Raw genomic sequence first — 19,755 nt, 5'->3', positions numbered from 1 at the left:
TTCTTGGATCTTCAGAGAATTAGCTCCTCCACAGCATGGTGGCTGGGCTCAAACGTCTTCTCCTGCAGACTCCCTTTGAGCCTTGTCTCTAGCATGGAACCCTGCGGTTCTCAGAGCTCAGGCAGCTCACTGGCAACAGGGGCTGGAGAGGCTCCACATGTCCCATCATGACTAGCACACAGCTCATCCAACCCTCGGGACATCATCACTGGACAGTAAGAAACACAGGCTCACAGAGCCCAGCATTGTAGAGGCTGACAGAGTACGAACTCACTGGCAGGTGCCCACACTCCAAGCCCAAGCCTTATCCCTCCTCTTTCAATTCCAATCTGGAAGAGAGACCCTTGCAGAAAGAATACCACCCTGTGAATCTCCAGCTCCAGGACTCACAGACTGAGACTTCCTGCTCTTGTTTCTGAAAAGACCCAAAGACAGGAAAGGTAAGAGTGTCACATCTAAGAAGATTCAGGTACCCATGCTCAACCCTCCATCTGTCTCCAGAGCCATGTGTCCCTGGTTGATTTGTTCCTGTTTTCCGTGGCTTTCACAGTTACAGAACAAGCTGAATCCCCCACCCCCTTTGATAAGTTTGTCTACATAAGGCCATGCATCCTCTGGCTAAGCTGGCAGAAAGAACCTGTGGGAATCAAGCTGGTGGAAGGAAGGCATAAGGAAAGGGTAGCAAGTGCCACTTCCACTGAGCACTCCTGTGTGCCAGGAAGTGCTGAGATACCCCTAGTGTCAACTCTGGCTGCTTCTAAAGCCGATAAGCAGTGGTGATCTCCCACGTGCCCCACCCCAGAGCCTTGGAAGGTTAGAATGTGTCTCCACATGGACCTGGGGTACAGGTGAAGCCATGGCAGTCATCAAAGACTTCTTTGGAAGGAAGTGGCATAGCTATTTTTTTTAAAGCAGCCACTGGCTGTCATTTACTAAAGATGAGGGGTATATATTAGTGATTTTTGTTGTCCCTGTGATCAAGTACCTGACAAGAAGCAATGTAAAAATGAAGGAGAAGGGAAACAGTCCAAACGGAGGGGTTGGTCATGTCTGTGCAGTCAGAGCAGGGAGAAATGAACACTGCATCCACCAACCCTACCCCACCCCTTTCTAGTCAGAGCTCCTGGTCCATGGGTTGGTAACACCCCATGTTCATGTGGGTCTTCCCTCCTTAGTTAAACACCCCTGAGGCGCTCTCACCAATACGTCCAGAAGTGTATTTCCTAGGTTATTCCAAGCCCAGTGAAGTGCTAATGAACATGAACATCATGATGGGAGAACTTACCCTTCTGCCTCTTCCTTATCAGCATATCAATCCTATGAGTTTACTCACAGAATAAGAGAGAAAAATGGTAACACAATTCTGGGAGTGGTCAAGAAATGAGTGGATGAAGACTTGACCAACCCAAGAAAATGGCTCCTTAAGTCACCAGGAGGGCCAGCATAGAACCAACCTAACTTAAATCACAGGAAGAGAGGACGGAAGACCATCCTTCCCTCTGCCTGTCATCCTCAGAGAAATGTCCTCCTCTGTCCTTTCTTGAGCTGTTTCTTTACCCTCCCCTCTCCCCAACGTTATCTATTCCTTTCTATCAACCATTTTAGCTGTGTGACCTCTCTCTCTCTCTCTCTCTCTCTCTCTCTCTCTCTCTCTCTCTCTCTGGGTTCAGACAAACAAGAAGGTCCTGCTCATTCCCCCACAGCCCCCTGGGTTCCAGTCCTCCTCTGTCTTGGTTGCCTCCTTCCCTGTTCATCCTTTTAGGGCGGGGCTTTACATACTCTGTCTCCATTCCTCATTTCAGCCTGGACCACAGGGAATCCATTGCCTTGGAAACAGCTCCCATCACAGCCACTAGCACTCCCCACAGGGCTGTGCAGCAGACAGTTCCCGGCCCCCACCTCCCTGGGCCTCTAGGCAGGGTGGCGCTTAGCTGAACCCTGGATCCTTGGACTGCACTTGGCTCTGGGTATCTGCCTCTCATCATCCTTGACCCTCCTCCCAACGCAGACCCCAGACCCTGTTCTGAGTGTTCTTCCCTCTTCTCTCTTCTCCATCTCCCCAGGTTTCCCATCTAGTCAGAGCTGCAAACTACAGCTGCACACTGACAAGCTCCGTGTGTGTATCCAGCTCAGGCCTGTCCTTTGAGAGTCAGGCTCAAGTACCAAGTGTCCATGCCTCCCCGAGTACCCCCATGTGGAGGAAGGCCTGGGATCTCAAATTCACGTGCTCCCTACTGCCCCCAGGGCCAGCCATCCACTCTCTCAACTTGGTTCTTGTGTTTATCTCTGTTTTGCATGTGCGCAGCCATGATTGGGGCCACACCTCATTTCTGCCTTCCTGTTCCCCTGTCAGGAGTCCCAGGGTTCCCACCCCGCTGTCCTTGTCCTTGCCCTAGCAGCTGGCATACTCAACATCATCTCATAATAGCTAAGGTAGCAATGACATAAAGTCTCACAAAGTGTCCTGTGGTCTTCATCGCTTTGGTAACCACTGGTTTCCTCTAAAATTCATGTCGCATTCCCCAGTGGAGACAGAACGATCAGATTTGAAGACATCAAGAAAAATAGGACAAAGCTGACATGTTCCCTGTGAGAGGCCAGCTACCTCACTCCTCAGCCCACAGCAAGAAGACAGGGGTCAGCTGTGTCTACCACTGAAAGTCAGAAAAGTCTGGAAGTGAGTGATCCTTGATCTCTGCAAAGTGGAGGTCACTGTTGACCTTTACAAAGCAGCTGCTAAAGTAGGAGAGGCCCCAGGCCACCTAGAGTGGAACTGGGTAGGAAGGGAAGGGGAGAGACTGAGCCAGAGTCAACCGCTCCAGGAGTTGTTTTTTCTTTTCTTTACATTTCCTTTTTTGTTTTTATTTTTGTTGTTTTGGAGACGGGGTTTCTCTGTTTATCCCTGGATGTCCTGGAACTCACTCTGTAGACCAGGGCTGGCCTGGAACTCAGAAATCTGCCTGCCTCTGCCTCCCAAGTGCTGGGATTAAAGGCGTGCGCCACCACCGCCCTGGCTAAAGATTTATTTATTTTTATGTATATGAGTACACTGTCTTCAGACACACCAGAAGAGGGCATTGGATCCCATTACAGATGGTTGTGAGCTATCGTGTGGTTGGTGGGAATTGAACTCAGGACCTCTGGAAGAGCGGTCAGTGCTCTTAACCACTGAGCCATCTCTCCAGCTCTACATTTCCTTTAGTTTTAGACTTTTACTTTATGTGAATGTGTGTTTTGCCTATATGTGTACCATCTGTATGCCTGGTGCCCATAGAGCCCAGGAGAGGGTATCAGACATCCTGGAACTGGGGTTTTGATGGTAGAAGATTGTGAGTCACCATGTGGGTGCTGAGAATTGAACCCAGGTCTTCTGTAAGGACAATAGGTACTCTAAACTGCTAAGCTATGCCTCCAATGCCAATTTACTATTATTTTGTGTGTACATATAAGTCCATATAAATATATGTACCATATACATGTCCAATGCCTGAAGAGGCCAGAAGATAGCATTGGATCTCCTGAACTTACAGGTCATTTTGAGCTACCATGTGGATGCTGAGAACTGATTTGGTCCTCTTGCAAGAACAGTGAGTGCTCTTAGCCACTGAGCCATCTCTCCAGTCCCACCCTGGGAGTGAGTATGTATATATGTATGTGTGTGTGTATATGTATGTATGTATGTATGTATGTATGTATGTATATATGTATGTATGTATGTATTTCTAAACAACTATTAAAACCTAGCTATCCAAGGAGTGATTTGAAATGGAAACAAACTCGGGTGTACTGGTTTAAATGAAGTTAGGCTGAGAGGGATGGGGCCAGGGCTCTTCCTGGGAACAAAAGGTTCTCAGCATAGCATCTGGGTCCTCTGACACAGGCCTATTGGCCAAGGGGTGAGTCTGTGAACCTCTGTCCTTAGGGAGTCAGGAGGGAGCTTGTCACAGTGAGACTTTGGCATCTCTTCCCTGTGTTCCAGTTCCAAGCTGAGGCTGGCTGTTCCTGCTCATGGCCTCTCTGAGGGCCTCCCCGAGTGGAGTTGGGCTCCCTAGATTTCACCAACTTCTTTCATCATTTCCTCAGACCTCAGCATGCACACCTGGACAGGGCATGTGGAACCACTGCCATCAGCCAGGTACTTCCTATCCATCCCTGGAGCTCCTTCTACGCCAGCCACAGGCCTGAGTTCCCAGCTTCCCTTGCAGCAAAGGCTCCTGAGTTAGAACAATGTAGTCATTACACTCAAGGAACAATATAACTATATGTGCACCAACACCGCTTCACAGAACGAGCCCTTCCACAACGTCAAGGCAAATGCAGAGAGCTGGGTGTAATCCAGCACAGTGCCCCCAGGCACTTCCAGATGCTACCTGGAAATGGCAGGCCCTGTTCAGGTGTGAGAGTGGCAGGGAACATGGAGAGGAGCCATTAGGCTGGGAAGTCAGGGCAGTCCACAGGGGCAAACACCGTGCAAAAGCATTGCCCTAGTCAAGAAGAGACTTGGCACAGTATTATGGAAACTATCTATGGTGTGCCAGGGCAGGGACCTCAGAGCTTCACCAGACAGAGCTAGTGCTCATTTTTGAAGATCAGGTGGATCAGACAAAGGGTAGAATCCGTAGGCAGCAGAAAGTGAAGGAACCTGGGCAGGTTAGAGCCAGGCTGAGTTAAAACGGTGCAGGTGCAGATTAGAGCCACAGTGGGCTATACAGGAACAACCGCGTGGAGAGATGCGCAGTGGCCCTGACATTGGAGGGTGGAGGTAGGACGCAGAGATAAAGGGAACGAGAAGCCATTCTGAGACCTTGACTGCTTCACATAGACACCAGAATCTAGGGACCGCAGGGAATCCAGAGAGAAGGCATCTGAGGTGATGTTGAGGTTTGAGTGTGAAGGTCTCACTATCTGAAGTCCAACGGTCGGAGGAGATGCCATGTGTGGTGGTTTGAATGAAAACAACCCCATAACTGAATGCTTGGTTCCTAGTTGGGGAACTCTTTAGGAAGAATTAGGGGGTGTGGCCTTTTTTTGAAGGAGGTTTGTCATTGGGGAGCTCACAGCAGACCCAGTGTTCTCTCTCTCTCTCTCTCTCTCTCTCTCTCTCTCTCTCTCTCTCTCTCTCTCTCCTGCCTGTAGATCAGAGGTGAGCTCTCAGCTACTGCTCCAGTACCATGCCTGCCCACTGCCATGCTCCCTACCATGACAGTCATGGACTCACCCTCTGGAACTGTAAACAAATCCTCAATTAAACACTTGCTTTTATAAATTTCCGGAGTCACTGTCTCTTCACAGCAGTAGAAAAGAAAACTTAAGGCACTATGCCGCATTTGCAGAGCTGTAAGTGTCTCGGGCAAAGATGCCACAGGCATCCAGAGAGAAGGTCTGGAGCTCAGGAGCTCGGGCCCAGCTCTGAGCCGATATTGCAGAGGAATGACAAGGCTGAAGCCAAAGCACTGGGTGATAGCAGCAAGGGAGATGATCTTGGTGAGAATCAGAGTCTCACCCGTAGAGCTCTGACCTCACATACCAGCTGTCACCCCACCCTGCCCACCTCACCCAGCCTGGCCCTGCAGCTCCGGGAAGCCCCCTGCAGCTGCTGTGGGCATCTCAGCCCTGATGGTCCCTGCCTCAGCACAGGGCTTTGAATTGCTACCTTGCTTTGGTCCACAGGCAGCTTAAGCACTGGATGATAGCTGGATACTAACTGGGTCACTATGACGTCCTCCCCAAAGCACCTACAAGGCACAGGTTAAGTGTATCCTCCATGATGGATTGACTAATTGCTCAACTTCTAGACTGAGGGTCAAGGAATGTGGCTGGTGATCCAAAGACTTGAGGAAGCTCAAGACAGAGCACCCGTCTTTCTACACTTGGCTTATTAGCTCATCATGTGAACAGGCCCCGTTTTTACCTACACACATAACCAAGGAGAAACTACCCACTAGCAGGCCTGGGTCCCACCATGCTATTGACTAGTGCTTTAAATTCTCTCAGGAGCAGAGATGACTGGGATTGCCCCTCCGTATTCCCAAGGTCTTAGACCACACAACTCTGTAGTCAGTGGAGGAGACTCCAGGGTCAAAGAGGGTGCATTAGCAGCTGGCAAACTGTAGAAGTTATGTACCAATTCTTTCCCCCCCCCCAGCCCCATGCTCCCAGAAATAAGACTCAGATTCAAAATATATTTACAAATACTTTGGCCATATAGCTAGCCTCTTTTCTGACTAGAATCATAACCCAAGATTACCCATTTATTTTAACCTACATTCTATCACGTGGCTGGTTGCTATGCCCAGGTACCATGTGCCTGTCTCCTCACATCTTCCCAGGCTGATCTCCTGCCCCTGGCTCTATCCCAGAATCCCTTCTGCCTTCTGGATGTCCTATCTTCTATTTCCTGCCTAAGTCATAGGCTTTTCAATTGACAGGTGATGCATCCACACAATACACAAGATGTTCTCTCTACAGCATACAGTGATGTGTTTTGCCTTCCCTTCTGGGCTTTTGCCAGACTTCTGAGCAGGCCTTGTTATAGACCCTTTTCCAGTATGGACTGCTGTGAAACAAGATACTGTAAGTGTTAGAGAGGAAAGAAGAAGGTACTGAGGCTGAGAAGAAATGGTTAGTGTGGACAGGACTGGCCTTAAGCATGTGTGCAGGATCCTGGAATAGGTGCACCCTTGGTGACAGATGACACAAGCACTTGGTGAGCCCTGGTACCATTCATGGATGCTGTAGAGTTATCCTCAGGTAGGTATCAACACAAAATGCTCCCCCTTTCCATATCAGCAAATATTTCTAGTGGGTAGCACCTACCCCATGAAAGAAGAGGTTCACCAGAAGCCAGGGTAGGAGGCACAGTGGGGCCTGGGTAGGAGTTGGGGTGAGAGGCAGCTGAGCTGAGGATGGAAGAACCTGGTTGTTGACACCACGTGACCAGCTAGAAGTGTGAGGATGACACTTGGAGAGCAGAGTGAGGTGCTTCAGATGGAGACAAAGATCCGGGCACAGGTGGAGGGCTGGCCAGTCGGTGTCTACATGATAGGTGTGTGGGAACCATATCTTTCCTTGGCCTCGTGGCCTTATGACACTGATTGGTACAAGTCTGTTGCTATCCTCTTTCCAGAGCAGAAGGATGAAGGGGCAGAGCTACCAAGCCTGGAGCTTGAAACCAAATGGCATTTAGCCACACGAGGGCGCTCTAGCCAAATGGCAGGTACAGGATGCCACTGTACCCAAGTGGAAAGAGGGTCAGGCTCTGAAGCAGACAAAACCTATGGTCCTGTTTTTGTCAAAGAGGCTTATTTATTTATTTATTTATTTATTTATTTATTTATTTATTTATTTATTTAGTGGATGTGCTTCAGGGATGCTCACTATCTTCTGACTCTGTACCTGTCAAAACTACGTCCTGTTCGCAAGAGTCCTTCTAGCCACTACAATATGCCAACTTTCCAGAGACTCCCACAGCTGTCACTGTGTGTCCCCATGAGGTAGTCACTTGCAGATGCTGGAGAGCAAGAGTACCCAGTGAGGGCCCATGCTGTCGGAGGCTCATGAGGATTGCTCCCGTCAGAACTGTAGAGAATGTGTACCACCGTGGTCACAACAGGAACACAGACACAGGACCCCAAGACAGACACCATGGTACCTCCTCACAAACACGTGGCCACACGGAACACAAAGTGCACAAAGAACTTCCACCAAGTACATCTGAAGCCAGGTGCCCTTCTAGAGCCTAAGGTGCCTGGGGGTGGGGTTAAGTGAGGGTGTGTCCCAGAGTGGCAAAAATAATGAGTCCCGGGCCTGCCGGTGGGCAGGGCAGAGACAGAGAAAAGGGCATTCAGTGACTCTTCAGCACCGTGGAGAATGGGATGTGACCAGGATGGCCTGGCAGGACAGAGGCAATAAACTCTAAAGGAAACAGTGGTCCAGACTGGTGTGGAGCTGAGGACCTACCTCACTTCCATGCTGGACTGAGAACCAGGACAAGGTCTGTGGACCCAGGGCTGGAGAAAGACCTTGGTTCCTTCAGATCTTCACCAAGGATTCCTGGTGGCATTTGCAAAGCAGATGGCCTTGGAGTCCCACAGCATAGGGAGGCCCCGTGCGGACTACAGGTACCTTTGGGCATCCCACAGCCAGGACCCACTGGCCACCTCTGCGCGCAGGTGGTAGGAGGTCTCCACACAGGAAGTAGGCTGCAAACAAAGCATGAACCTTACCCTCCTTCGAAGATCTTGACCCTCGCCGGTTCGCTTCTCTTGGAAGTGGGAGTGCCTTCCTCTGCCTTCCCTTGCTTTTCTTCCTTTTCCACTCTAGCTGGGTCTTTCTGGCTCTCCGGGGAAACCAGCGACTGGAGGTGCACCTGAACTCCATCGGGAGGACAGAACCGAGATTGGTTAGCCTTGCGTATGGGGTCGGGGGCAAAGACACGTGCACCCACATGGCCTCTGGCTTTCACTCCCCCCCCCCCATAGACACAAGGACTGGCCACAAGAGACAAAGTCTCCTCTAAGCTGTGTTTTAACCCTCTCCCAAAATCATTTTCCCTTGAGATGCACAGGTGGGTCTTTGTGTTCTATGCTAGCCTTGGGGTCTTTGGGCACATGTCTCAATCACCTTGGTCACTCCAGCACTTACAATAGGGATCAAAAAGACAAAAAATGCTGAAGAAATAGGTGAAACCTTGGCTCTGCCTCACAGGTTAACCGTGGTGTTCTCACGGTCTGATCAGAAAGCCAAAGCAGCCTACTAGGTTAAGGGTGTGGCTCCAGCAATGCACGGGTCTCCCGCTTCCTCCACTAGGCCCCCTGAGCCAACACTGAAGACTGCCAGGGCGTCCACTCTCTGTAGAGCAATGGGCGCAGTGAGACCTGGCTCTGTGGGGGAGGACGGACACTGATTATGAACTTGCAGCATTTTCCAAGGTTCTGAGAATATATTCTCTAAATGATGCACATCTTTACATAGGATGTTCATGCTCTCAGAGTTGAGAAAAAGAGGCACCTTGGGGACCAGGAGAAGTAAGCTCCAAGGCCAAATAGATCACTGGAGGCTGGGATACCCTTAGAGAGACTACTACACTCTCTGGGGTTCGAAGCTAAGAAAGCTTTAGGCCATTAAAAAAAGATTTTGTTTTTAATTGTGTGGTGTGTTGTGGTGTGTGTGTGTGTGTATGTGTGTGTGTATGTGTGTATGCGTGTGTGTGTGTGTGTGTGTGTGTGTGTGTGTGTGTATGTGTATGTGCATCTGCACAGAAATGACCAGGGCATCAGATCCCTTGGTGCTGGACTCACAGGCAATTGTGAGCCACTTGTGAGCCACTTCATGTGCTGGGAATCTAAACGTTTGTCCTCTGTACGAAGAGTAAGCACTCTTCACTAAGGAGTCATCTCACCAGACCTGGCTTAGACCATCTTAAAGATTCATTCAGAAACCAGTCTCTATGACTCTGTGACCCCACAGAATCTCTCCCAATGAGAGGGGAAAATAGAAACCAAGTTCAGATCTAGACAGCTGTGCTGGTGGAAGCCAAACAGTTAGATTTCTAGGGTACATTTCACATTTCTACTGTGGCCTAAAATCCAGAGTGGCCAAGGGGTCCATCCTAGGCAGGTGCACAATGTCTCCCTTGCTACCTGATGCCACTCTGGGGAGGCCAGAGGAGGTGGGATTGGGTGGCAGTACAGTTCCAGGAAACAGTGCCTAACCTGAGCAGGGTGGGGGCCTAGGGCCCATGTCAGCCCTGAATAGTAATGTGGGCCATCTTAGCTAGGGAATAGACATAGCTTCACTGTTCAACACTGTTACCCACCCTAACAACCCTGAGCTAAGTTAGCACCACCCCTCATTTTCAGATGAAGAAACCAAGGCACAGGGAGGTTAGGTGAATGGCCCATCGTCACACAATGAATATGTCGCTGAATATGTGAAACAGTGGGCCTCAAACCTGGGCAGTGCAGTCCTTGTGCCCATTGCAGGGTTATGGCTATTAGAGTGAAGCCCATGGCAGGGGGGGCGTGAAAAATGGAAGAAAAGCATAAAAAAGGACTGTGAGATGAATGGTTATGCAAGTCTGGGTCTCTCCAGGATCTAAGTGAAGATGTGACATGGACTGTACCTGAAAGATAACAGCTAAGCCAGGTTTCCTAGCATAGATAAGTGACATTTTCATAATGGCTAGGGGAAGATACCAGCTACAAGGTGACAACTATCAGCAGAGTATGCTGGAGAGATTAAACTGTAGCCAAGTACTGCTTGGGTGGTGCTGGGGTTAGCAGGGGTGAGACTCCCATTACTGGAGGCATGCAAGCAAGGGAGTAGGGGGTATAGAAAGGTCTCAGCTTACAGACCATGCAGTTATATTAATGTGCAATATTTGTGCACTTTGGACAGGAAGATTTAAATTCTAAGGAAATGACTGTAGGTCATGTACGTGTTGCTCATTTTAGGAAAGCAGCAGGATGAAAAAAATGTCAAATTTAGAGATGAGAAAGCAACACCTCTTTTGTCTTATAAACCTCTAATACCTCTCATCAGGGAACAGGAACAGTTCAGACCTGTTTCAAAGGATTTTGGAGTGAGCTCTAGTTTTGAATCTGATCTTTGCCATTTACTGTGTGGCCTTGTGTAAGTTACTTAGCCTCTCTGAACTTTGATCTATTTACCTATTGTACCCTAGTTTCCCAGGGTGTTATGAAAACAAGAGTAAAGTTTAGCACAGTATCTGGCACACATCAGGTGTGTTTCCAATGTAATCATGCCAGCATCTTGGCAATAGCCACAGATTATGGTAGTTACATCAGAAGTGGAAATCCCGTTCATAGATGTCTGTGGACTGATAAAGACATCAGAGAATAAATTTGGAAAGCAGTTTGTGGAGAATATCCAGCTGATCTCAGGCACTTCTGATATGACTTTCACCCTCATGATGAAAGCAGATGTATGTGCATCTGGAAAGCTACAGGCACAGGTCTGCTCTTGGGTCTATGTAAGGAGTCTGGGTTCCAGTGTTTGTGTGGGATTTGGTCAAAGCAACTGGTTAGAACAGTTACATATGAATGTCATTAAATTTGCAATTATCTTTCAAAAATTTCATTCTGAGAGAGAGAGAGAGAGAGAGAGAGAGAGAGAGAGAGAGAGAGAGAGAGAGAGAAAGAGAGAACACAGACAGAAATAAAGAAAAGAAAAGAAATACTCTTTTCATCCAGCTAGGTCTGCTTAGTTCAAATTCTGGAATTGCCAAATGTTTGCCCCAAGTGCTGGACCTTGTTCAACCTCTGCAACCAGGTTCCTTCACCTGTACAATGGAGGAGGTGATGCTGCCTTACAGATGGAGGTGAGAAGTGACTGGGTTCCAGGGTCCAGTACAGGGCTTAGCACCAAACAAGACCAGTGCTCACTCCACAAATTCCAGGCATGGTTTGAATGCAAAAAGCCCCCATATAAACTGGTGCTGTTTGGAAAGGTTGTTCAACCATTAGGAGGTGAACCCTCACTGGAGGAGGAGAGTGTCTATTGTGAGGACCTTAAGGATTTATAGCTGGGCTCTGCTCCTTATTTATTCTCTGCTTCCTGAATGTGGAGGCAATGCAACCAGCTGACTTCTAAATGCCTTTTCTATCTTTATCATGGCTTCCTAGCCACTATGTATTATATCATTCTGAATTTATAAGTCAAAATAAATTATTTCCCTTAAGCTACTTATGTCAGGGTATTTTGTCACATTAGGCCAGCACAGGTCGTGGCCTGAAGTTTCAAGCTGGCCTTGCCTGTGTAAAAGTGTTGTCTTTTTTTAATGTAAATTGTAATTTTTGACTTTCAAACCTGTTAAATTATATGAGAAACTTTATTGCATAGCTCCTTAAGTAGCCCAGGTCAGAGGCAATGGAAGAATAAATGTGAGCTGCATTGAAAGTCTACTGCTAATCTGTAGCACAGATGGCTCAGGTTGTGACAGTGTCTTCTACCGGTGGAGAGGTTTACTGCAGCCCAGTTCTATGCATTATCTTACAGAAAAGGACTGTTTTAGGAGTGGATTGTGTCAAATGTGGAAATGAGATGATTTTAAGGGGTAGTAGAGGATAAAAAAACCCCAAGCAGACACAGATAAAATTAAAAAACAGAAAGAAACTAATAAGACAATGGAGAACCATATGGGAAAAGTCTGGAATAAAGTTCTAATATTGCCCAAAGCATCCCCACTAAAAATTTCCCAATTCTGTTCACTTTAGTCACTCTTTATCTTCCTGAAACTGAACTTTTGACTTTATAGTAGAATTATTGCAACTATGTTAGGGATACAAGGGCAGAGAAGCTCAGTGAACATGTTTTCTTATGAGGTCAAAACTCTCAGAGAGAAAAACCTGCTTCCTACCCCAAGTTGGCTTCAATTCTACAAACTTAGCATGAAGACAATGTGGCTTTAAAAGCTCAACATAAGCCTTTTCATTATTTGGTGGCTAGAACAAGGCATAACTTACCTCTGTCATGCGGGGCTTTCGGGAGTTGGATGGAACCAGCCTTCCTGCCTCAGGATGCGGAGCTGTGGCCATGGTATATGTCTCTCTGCTCACCTTCTGCTTAGATCGCAGGAGGGACAAAGCAGCTTTAGTGGAAACCCCTGGAAGGTTGGGGTTGTACAAACTTATGCACCAACCAGCGTAAACAGAGGACCTCCTATCTGCATGCTGGATGTGATTTGGCTTAATGTAATTTAAATAGCACCAACTGACATTAGTGGTTGTGTGGAGGCTGGGGAACTGCAGTACCTTCTTTGAGTCCGTACCTTCTTGAAATTTGGCTGGTTTAGGAGAAATATCTGACAGAGGCAGAGAACTAGGGGGTGCCAGGGGAGGGAGGTCAGTCTGTTCCTTTGGATCTTCTTTCTTTACACTCAGTGGAGGCAGACCTCTTCGGTGAGCTTTGCTAGATGGTTGGGAATATTCCTTCAAAGCTTCTGAGCCTGGGGCTGTCCCATGGGACAATGTGGAATGAGAGAGGGGAGAAAGTTCTTTTGGGTCAGATGCATCTGATGTCAAGCTGGACAGTGTTTCTGCCTCCCTCCTGCTCCGGCCCTGGCTGCCCACATGGGGTTTCTCTGTCTTCTTCCTGTCCTCTTTACCTGTCAGCACGACACTACAGGTACTCACAAGCTCCAGTTTTTCATCTGCCTTGGAAGCTTCCTCCTCCTTTACCCTTTTCTGCTGCTGGGTTTCCATGGTAAGTTCAAGGCTACCAGCTGGGGAAAGGACACGCTTGCTTCCACTGGCTGTGGATGAGCACCCCTCCAGGCTCAGGATACCCTCAGAAGACAGTGAAGTGCCTTTCCTTTCAGGTACTCTCAGATATGGTGTCTGGTAACTTCTGTTCTGTTCCTTGCTTAAGCTAGATGGCCCAGGCTCAGCCCCAAATATATCAGCCCCACACACAGTCATACTTTTGGAGGATGGTTCCTCATACTTGGTGAGAGCGGTGCTTGCTGAGCTACCTGGAGACTGTGTGACCAAGATCTGAGACAAAGTGGTGTACATGGCACTTCCATAGGATGGCATGTGGGTCTGGATTCGGACAGGAACAACCAGTGACACCAAAGCATCTGGACAGGCAGGCAGGGCCAGTGGTGGGGCTGACGTGGAAGCTGGGGAGGTGGCTTGGGGAGTCACAGGAGGCAGCTGGATGTCACTGCTATATTCTGTGCTGCTGGAGGGGCCAGGTGGTCCTGTTGCCAGAGGGGGCATGCTGGTTTTGATTGGGGGCAAGTGGCTTTCTATTTCACCAGGGAGCTGCAGTGCAAACTGGGATTGCAGAGGGAGAAAATATCCAGAGAGGGTTGAGGGGGTAGGGCATGGCATGGGGAGAAAAGGGTGGGGCTGCTGGAAGGGGATATCTGCTGCGTGAGGCAGAAGCTGGGGGAGATGGAGCTGGCTGGGGTGTAGCACAGTAGGCTGTAGAGGAATTGGTGGAGCTTGGAACAAGGAAGGTGGAACTGGGGGCAGAGAGTATGGGGAGGAGAGGAGGCCGGCCATTGCTTGAGTGGGGAAGAACTCAGAGGACTGTTCTTGCCCCTGAGGCAAGAGTTGTTGCAAGGAGAAGAGGGAGGCTGGAGGGGGCATCTGGGTGCCAAGAGGTTGGAACACTTGCAGAGCTTCTGTGTAGGGTGGGCTGGACCCCACTGGGGGCCTGTCCTGCATCTGGCTTTTGCTTCCTGAGGGCCCACCTTGTGTAGTTGCCACAGAGATCTGGGGCACAGAGCTTTTTGTGGAAGGCTTGCTGGCTGAGGGCTCCTCACTGCTCTCTCCAAGGAGGCCCTTGGGAGTGGCCTCCAGCTCTGCTTCTGGAGGTCTGTTCAGGGAGGCCTGTCTTACCAGAAAGCATTTTCTTCTTTCTGGTGGGGCAGCTGGAGGTGGCGGAGCTGCAGGCGCTGCTACAGATGGTCCTGTAGGGGACAAGCTGCCGTAGTCAAAGGATTTGCTTCGGGTCTCTGTCATGTGTGAGGGGTGGGGCACATTGGGGCTCTGCTCTGAAGCTGACCTTCTCATCTCTCGGGCATGAGGGTGGTGGCTGGGGACAGTTAGCATGTGGGTGCTCAAGTTTCTGGAGCGTGTGTCTGATAGGGGTGCAGGGGTCTCAGCTTTTCCGTGCTCTTCTCTGTCGAATGAAGCTGAGCGGCTGGAACCACTCAGAGAAATGCTGCTCTCCTGGCTTGGACTTCGAGACAGAGGCACGGAGGACTCAAAGCTGGACTCCCCCGAGGACTGTGCCATCTCAGCCAGGCGGAGTCTCTTTTTCTTGGGTGGCAGCTTCTCTGCTGGGAGCTGTGCCAGTGTCTGGCTGCGCTGGGGCCACTGGAACTCTTCTGTCTTCTCAGGTTCCTTCGGGGGTGGCTCAGGCTCTGTGTCAGGCCTGTCCGGTTCTTCTGTCACAAGGATCTCTGGAACCTGAATGTTGGGCTGTCGGACCAACCTCGGCTGCAGGGAGTGAGCCGGGCGTCCGTGTGGGGCAGGTGGTGGGGATGAGAACTGGGCCAGGGGCTTGTCTTCTTCCAGGCCACTGGGCTGCTCCGGCGGGTCAGACTTCTCAAAGGAGCTGGTGTGCTGGATGACGGAAATTTCTTTGGACATTGTTCTCCTTTCCTTCCCTGGTTCTGACCCAGCTCCTGGCTTGGGGGTCCTGGGCTGGAAGCTCGCGGGTCCCTCTAAAGAGGGCATTGATTTGCTTGTTTCTGCTGGTGACTTGGTCGACTCCAGGGGAAGGTTATGAGCTGTTTCTGATGGGCCAGGACTGCCAAAGGCAGATGACTCTTCCTCATCCCCAAGGCTCTTTTCCTTCCGTCTTTTTCTCAGTGGAGTGAGTTCCAAGGTGGCCCCCAGTTTATAATGCATGATCTGGGACCAAGGCTCAGGCTCAGCCTGAGTCTTTTCCACTTCATGAGCACCTGCAGAGTGGGCTTTTGTGATCTGGAGCTCAGAGCAGTAGTATTTCTTATGAGCTTCATAATTATCTCTCTTTTTGTACCGAGCACCGCAGATGGTACATTCATAGTTCACGCCTTTCGTTTTGAACCCCTTCTTGGTCTTTTTGGTAAGGTCGCTTTCCTTAGGTTCTGGTTCATCAGAGGGCTTGGAGGTGGGGTCTTTGCTGCTTGGTCCAGGCTCCTCAGAACTGTACTCACCTCCCAAAGGTAACTCAATGGCTGGCTGGCGCTTTAGCATCCGTGGGTGGGAGGTAAACACGGGAGTGTTGCGGCTGGGGACCTCGGGGTCAGCGATGTGGTCATCAAAGGAGTAGCTACCGCGGAAGGTGTGGTGGGAGGTGCTGATGGTGCAGGCGGCAGAAGGCATCGAGTGGCTTCTCAGGAGAGGCACAGGGTGCGTGGAGCTGGGTGGGTGATGGAGGCTCAGCAGTGATTGTTCCTGCTTTGTCTTCTCCCCATGGGACGATAGTGACTCCCGGTAGAGGCTGGATTTCGGGGACTCCACGCTGCTGCGCCTGGTTAGAGAACTCCTCCTGGGTTTCACACTGTCGATCTCGCTGGTGTCCACCACGGCCTCATTGATGGTGATGAGTTTGGTGATGTGTTCAATCACTTGTGTCCTGGGCACAGACAAAGGCACCAGGCTGGGCTTGTCTTCAGCAGACAGAGGCAGCAGGGGCTGGGTGGATGTGGACGCCAGCATGGAGGTCCGCTGCCCTATCCGCCCACACTTGCCGAAGATGATCTCCGCGTAGGACTTGGCATTGGTGTTGGGTGGGCTGACCTGCTGCTCAGCGCTCTCGGAGCGGGAGAAATACCCAGACTCTGTGCTACCTTTGCTCCCCGGGCTCAGGAACGTTTGCTCCTCGATCAGCTTCTTCCTCTCACTCAGGCGGAGTGCTAGCTTCTGCTTGATGGTGTGTGTGTCTTCCGGTTTATGGCTCAGGGGATGCTCCGATGAGGCTTCTGCAAACGGGGTGGGGTCCTCCAGTGATGGTGCAGTGCTCGACTGGGACAGGGAGCAGCGCTCCTGGCTGGAACCATGGCTCCCGGAGCTGTACAAACTACTTGAGAGCAGGGGGTGCTTAGATTTGGGGAGAACATCTGTGGAGGAACCTGATGTGGCACCAGTTTCCTCCTCAGAGTCTGTGCTCTCTCCCTCGGTGGGTTCCTCAAGCTCTTCCCCTGGGATCCTCTCCATCTCCAACCCAGGAGGGTACATCTCACTGCTGGAGCCAGAGGCCAGGCCAGCTTTGATACGGTGGGCATGGGACTTCCTGTGCTTGTAGAGGTTACTCTTGGTCTTGAAGGAGAAGCCACAGGGGCCGCAGGGGTAGGGCCTCTCGCCTGTGTGTGAGCGAATGTGTTTCTGGAGCACGCTGGGCTTGGCGCAGGGCCGGCTGCAGTATTGACATATATACTTGCCTGGCTTCTGCGGTTTCCTTTCTTTCTTGTGTGCTTCTTCTGCGGGCTTCAGGGAAACCTGTGAGGGACGAGGCACAAAGACCTTAGGGATGCCAGGCAGGTCCTCAGGAGGAAGGATAGAAGCATGGGATGGGAGGAGCTGGCTCTGTGGATGCAGCCCGGGGGCCACAAAGGAGCCTGAGGGTCCAGGTCTCATGGTGTCAACCAGATGCCATGTGGACCCCTCGAGGAGATGCTCTGGTTTGCCAGGGGACATGAATGCTGGTGTCAGAGGGTGCTGCGGAAGCTGAGAGATGTGGACCGAGGTCTCGATGGACGGCCTCCGGGGAGGCTTCTGCTGCTGGCCCGTTTTTGCCTGAGAGGGGCCTGAGAAAGGCTGCGGGGCTAGGAGCTCCTGGGTGGCACTCTCTGAGGGGGCAGTAGTGCTGCTGCCTGGGTATGGAGCGCTGGAAGAAACACTGGTCTGAATGGCCTCTCCTTTGGTCAACCGCTTCCGGGGACTTCCGTCAGCCTTCTTGGTGCCCTTGATGCTTTGGTCAGGATCCATGACCTTCACAAGACCTCAGATGCTACTCAGGGAGTTTGGGGTAGGTCGTGTTTATGAATAATCCAAGTGTCCCGAGGTGTCTAGCTTTGGCCACATTGGTCAAGAGCTGTGAAAGCCAACCCCACGATAGCTTTGGGGCTGGGCTTTTTTTTTAATCCCCCCAAGTGTCAGTGGTTGCAAGTGGACTCAGAGCAGGTCCCAGGGCCCACGCTGTTCATATCGGTGTGGCATAGCCTGCTACTCTGTAGACAGAAAGCATACTGGCATTTTTCTGTCTGAACGTCTGTCTTGGAAACAGCATGGAAGATGTCAGTATTGCCATTGAGTGGATTTGAGTGACAAGTGGCCCCCACGAGTCCCCTGTGTGCTATGTGAACAGCTAAAGGTCGGAGACATCTGTGTCCACAGGCCTGTCATCCCTAGTCTGGGCTGGAGAGATGCCACAATAGATGCTGGGGCGGCTCTCTTCTGCCCTTGAATTCTGTATTGGAGATTAGCAGCCTCAGAGGAGAAATCACCGTCTTCTATGAGGGAAAAAATACACACAACAGAGGAAAAGGATTTACTGAGGCTGTCCACAGGCTGGGCAAATGGAGTGCAGTCAAAGCTAAGACTTCTTAAAAACTAGCCAGAGACATTCAAACAGGATGCAGCTCCCATCTCCCCATCTCCCCATGCTCCTACGACACCAACCCCTCCACAAAGCCAATGTTTCTGACACTGTCTTGTGGGGTTACTGGGGGCTAGAGGCCTGGGCCCCTAACCTTGCCCTGTGACCCAGTCCCAGTGAGCCTGGGCTTACCAAGCCCCTATTGTGAATCTGGAATAAGGGTGATAGCAGGTCCTGTCAGGACTGCTCCAGTAGCCTGCAGAAGAACACCATTAGGGAATGAATAAAGATCCTGCTGAGAGGGGATACGGATAGTGATGGACAGGGTAGAGACAGAGAAAGTGCCTAAGGATGGTGGAATGAGCCGTCCAGGGGATAGACTGTTAACAAAGATACTGTGTGGCTCCAGATCTGCATGGCCTTGAGAAATATTACTCATATTTACCCCCATGCAAATCCCTATCTTGTATTTTGGGGCAAAGCAATAAAGGTTGGGACATCGCCCATGGTAACTCACACTGAGCTTGTTATTTTTTTTATTTTTTATTTTTTTATTTTTTTAAGACAGTGTTTCTTCTCTATGTCTCATAACATGCTCTGTAGACCAGGCTGGCCTTGAACTCCACTTGCCTCTGCCTCCCAAGGGCTGAAATTAAAGGCATGTGAGAGCAACCAGTCAGGGCCACACAGGCCCTCTGATTTTAGGGCTGGCACCCTCTGCATCTTTCTTCACCATATTGTAGAACTGGTGCTGCCAGGGCTTTGGAGGGGCAATGTGGAAGGAAGATATGGATGCTGGACATCAAAAACTCATGACTCGGGAATTTCTCAGCCTTCAATTACATCAAATTCAGATGTGGTGAGAGCAAGGTACTGGTCATACTTCAGTAGAACCTAGCTGACCCTGTGACCCAGAGACATGAAAAGCAAATCTCTTTCCTGTTCTTTCCCACTTTTCTTAGTTCTGAGCATGATTGAGGTGACAGAAAAATGCCACTTTTTAGATGACTAATGGGGGCACTGTAAAATTACCAGGACAATGGACTAGAGCTTCAGGGCTCTCTCTCAAGCTATAGAGGGGGAAATGTGCTCTAGAGAATAGACACAGACTAGCCACAAGGTTCATGACATTCACCACTGAGGCCATGGTACCTCAGAAACCAACTGACAACCACGAGGAGAATCTGATTCTCAACAGCTAATTGGCTAACCTATCAGGCTAGTCAGCGCCTGTTCTGGAAGCTTCCATAGGCTTGACTGTTGAAACAATCCAATAAGGAAGCAATCAGAGCTCACTGGGTCTAGAGCCACCAAGATCAGGTTAATCATGTGACAGGTTCAAGGCCAGGTGGCCAGGATCCTGAAGGTAGTGGGAAAACTCTTTTGATATCTAGTACTACAACCACATGGTCAGAGTCTGGAGTGGACATTTTGAAACTGGGGGAGCCAGATACTGGGCTCTGTCAGGCCAGCTAGGACACTCACACAGTCAGGACACCAGCTGGAATCTATTTCAGGCTCTAGGCTGAGGTGCCAGAGCTATTGCCCAAGTGAGATAAAACTGAGGTGACAGAAGACAAGAGCTTCATGCCCAGGGAGCTGCTATGCCAACTTAACCCTAGAGGTTAAGTTGGAGGTTCCAAGGTTCCAATAAGGTTCTTTGCTAGAATGAACTTACACACACACACACACACA

At 50.1% G+C, this 19,755-nt stretch overlaps 1 protein-coding gene across 3 annotated transcripts in view; it reads right to left on the bottom strand.

The window, feature by feature from the left end:
* Nucleotides 1-19,755, bottom strand: part of Hivep3 (HIVEP zinc finger 3) — a 137,416-nt gene that overhangs the window by 21,427 nt on the left and 96,234 nt on the right. For all 3 annotated transcript variants that reach the window (XM_052177215.1, XM_052177216.1, XM_052177214.1), the window contains exons 3-4: nucleotides 12,486-17,974; nucleotides 8,226-8,368 (exon numbers count right to left, since the gene is read on the bottom strand). In XM_052177215.1, coding sequence (XP_052033175.1) covers nucleotides 8,226-8,368; nucleotides 12,486-17,450 — 5,108 coding nt within the window. In that variant the 5' untranslated portion in view covers nucleotides 17,451-17,974. The remainder of the gene's footprint in view (nucleotides 1-8,225; nucleotides 8,369-12,485; nucleotides 17,975-19,755) is intronic.

Source organism: Apodemus sylvaticus, chromosome 3 (assembly GCF_947179515.1).
Source record: "Apodemus sylvaticus chromosome 3, mApoSyl1.1, whole genome shotgun sequence".
NCBI lineage: Eukaryota > Metazoa > Chordata > Mammalia > Rodentia > Muridae > Apodemus > Apodemus sylvaticus.
Note: the sequence above shows the minus strand (reverse complement) of the source record. Positions and strands in the feature narration are given on the sequence as shown.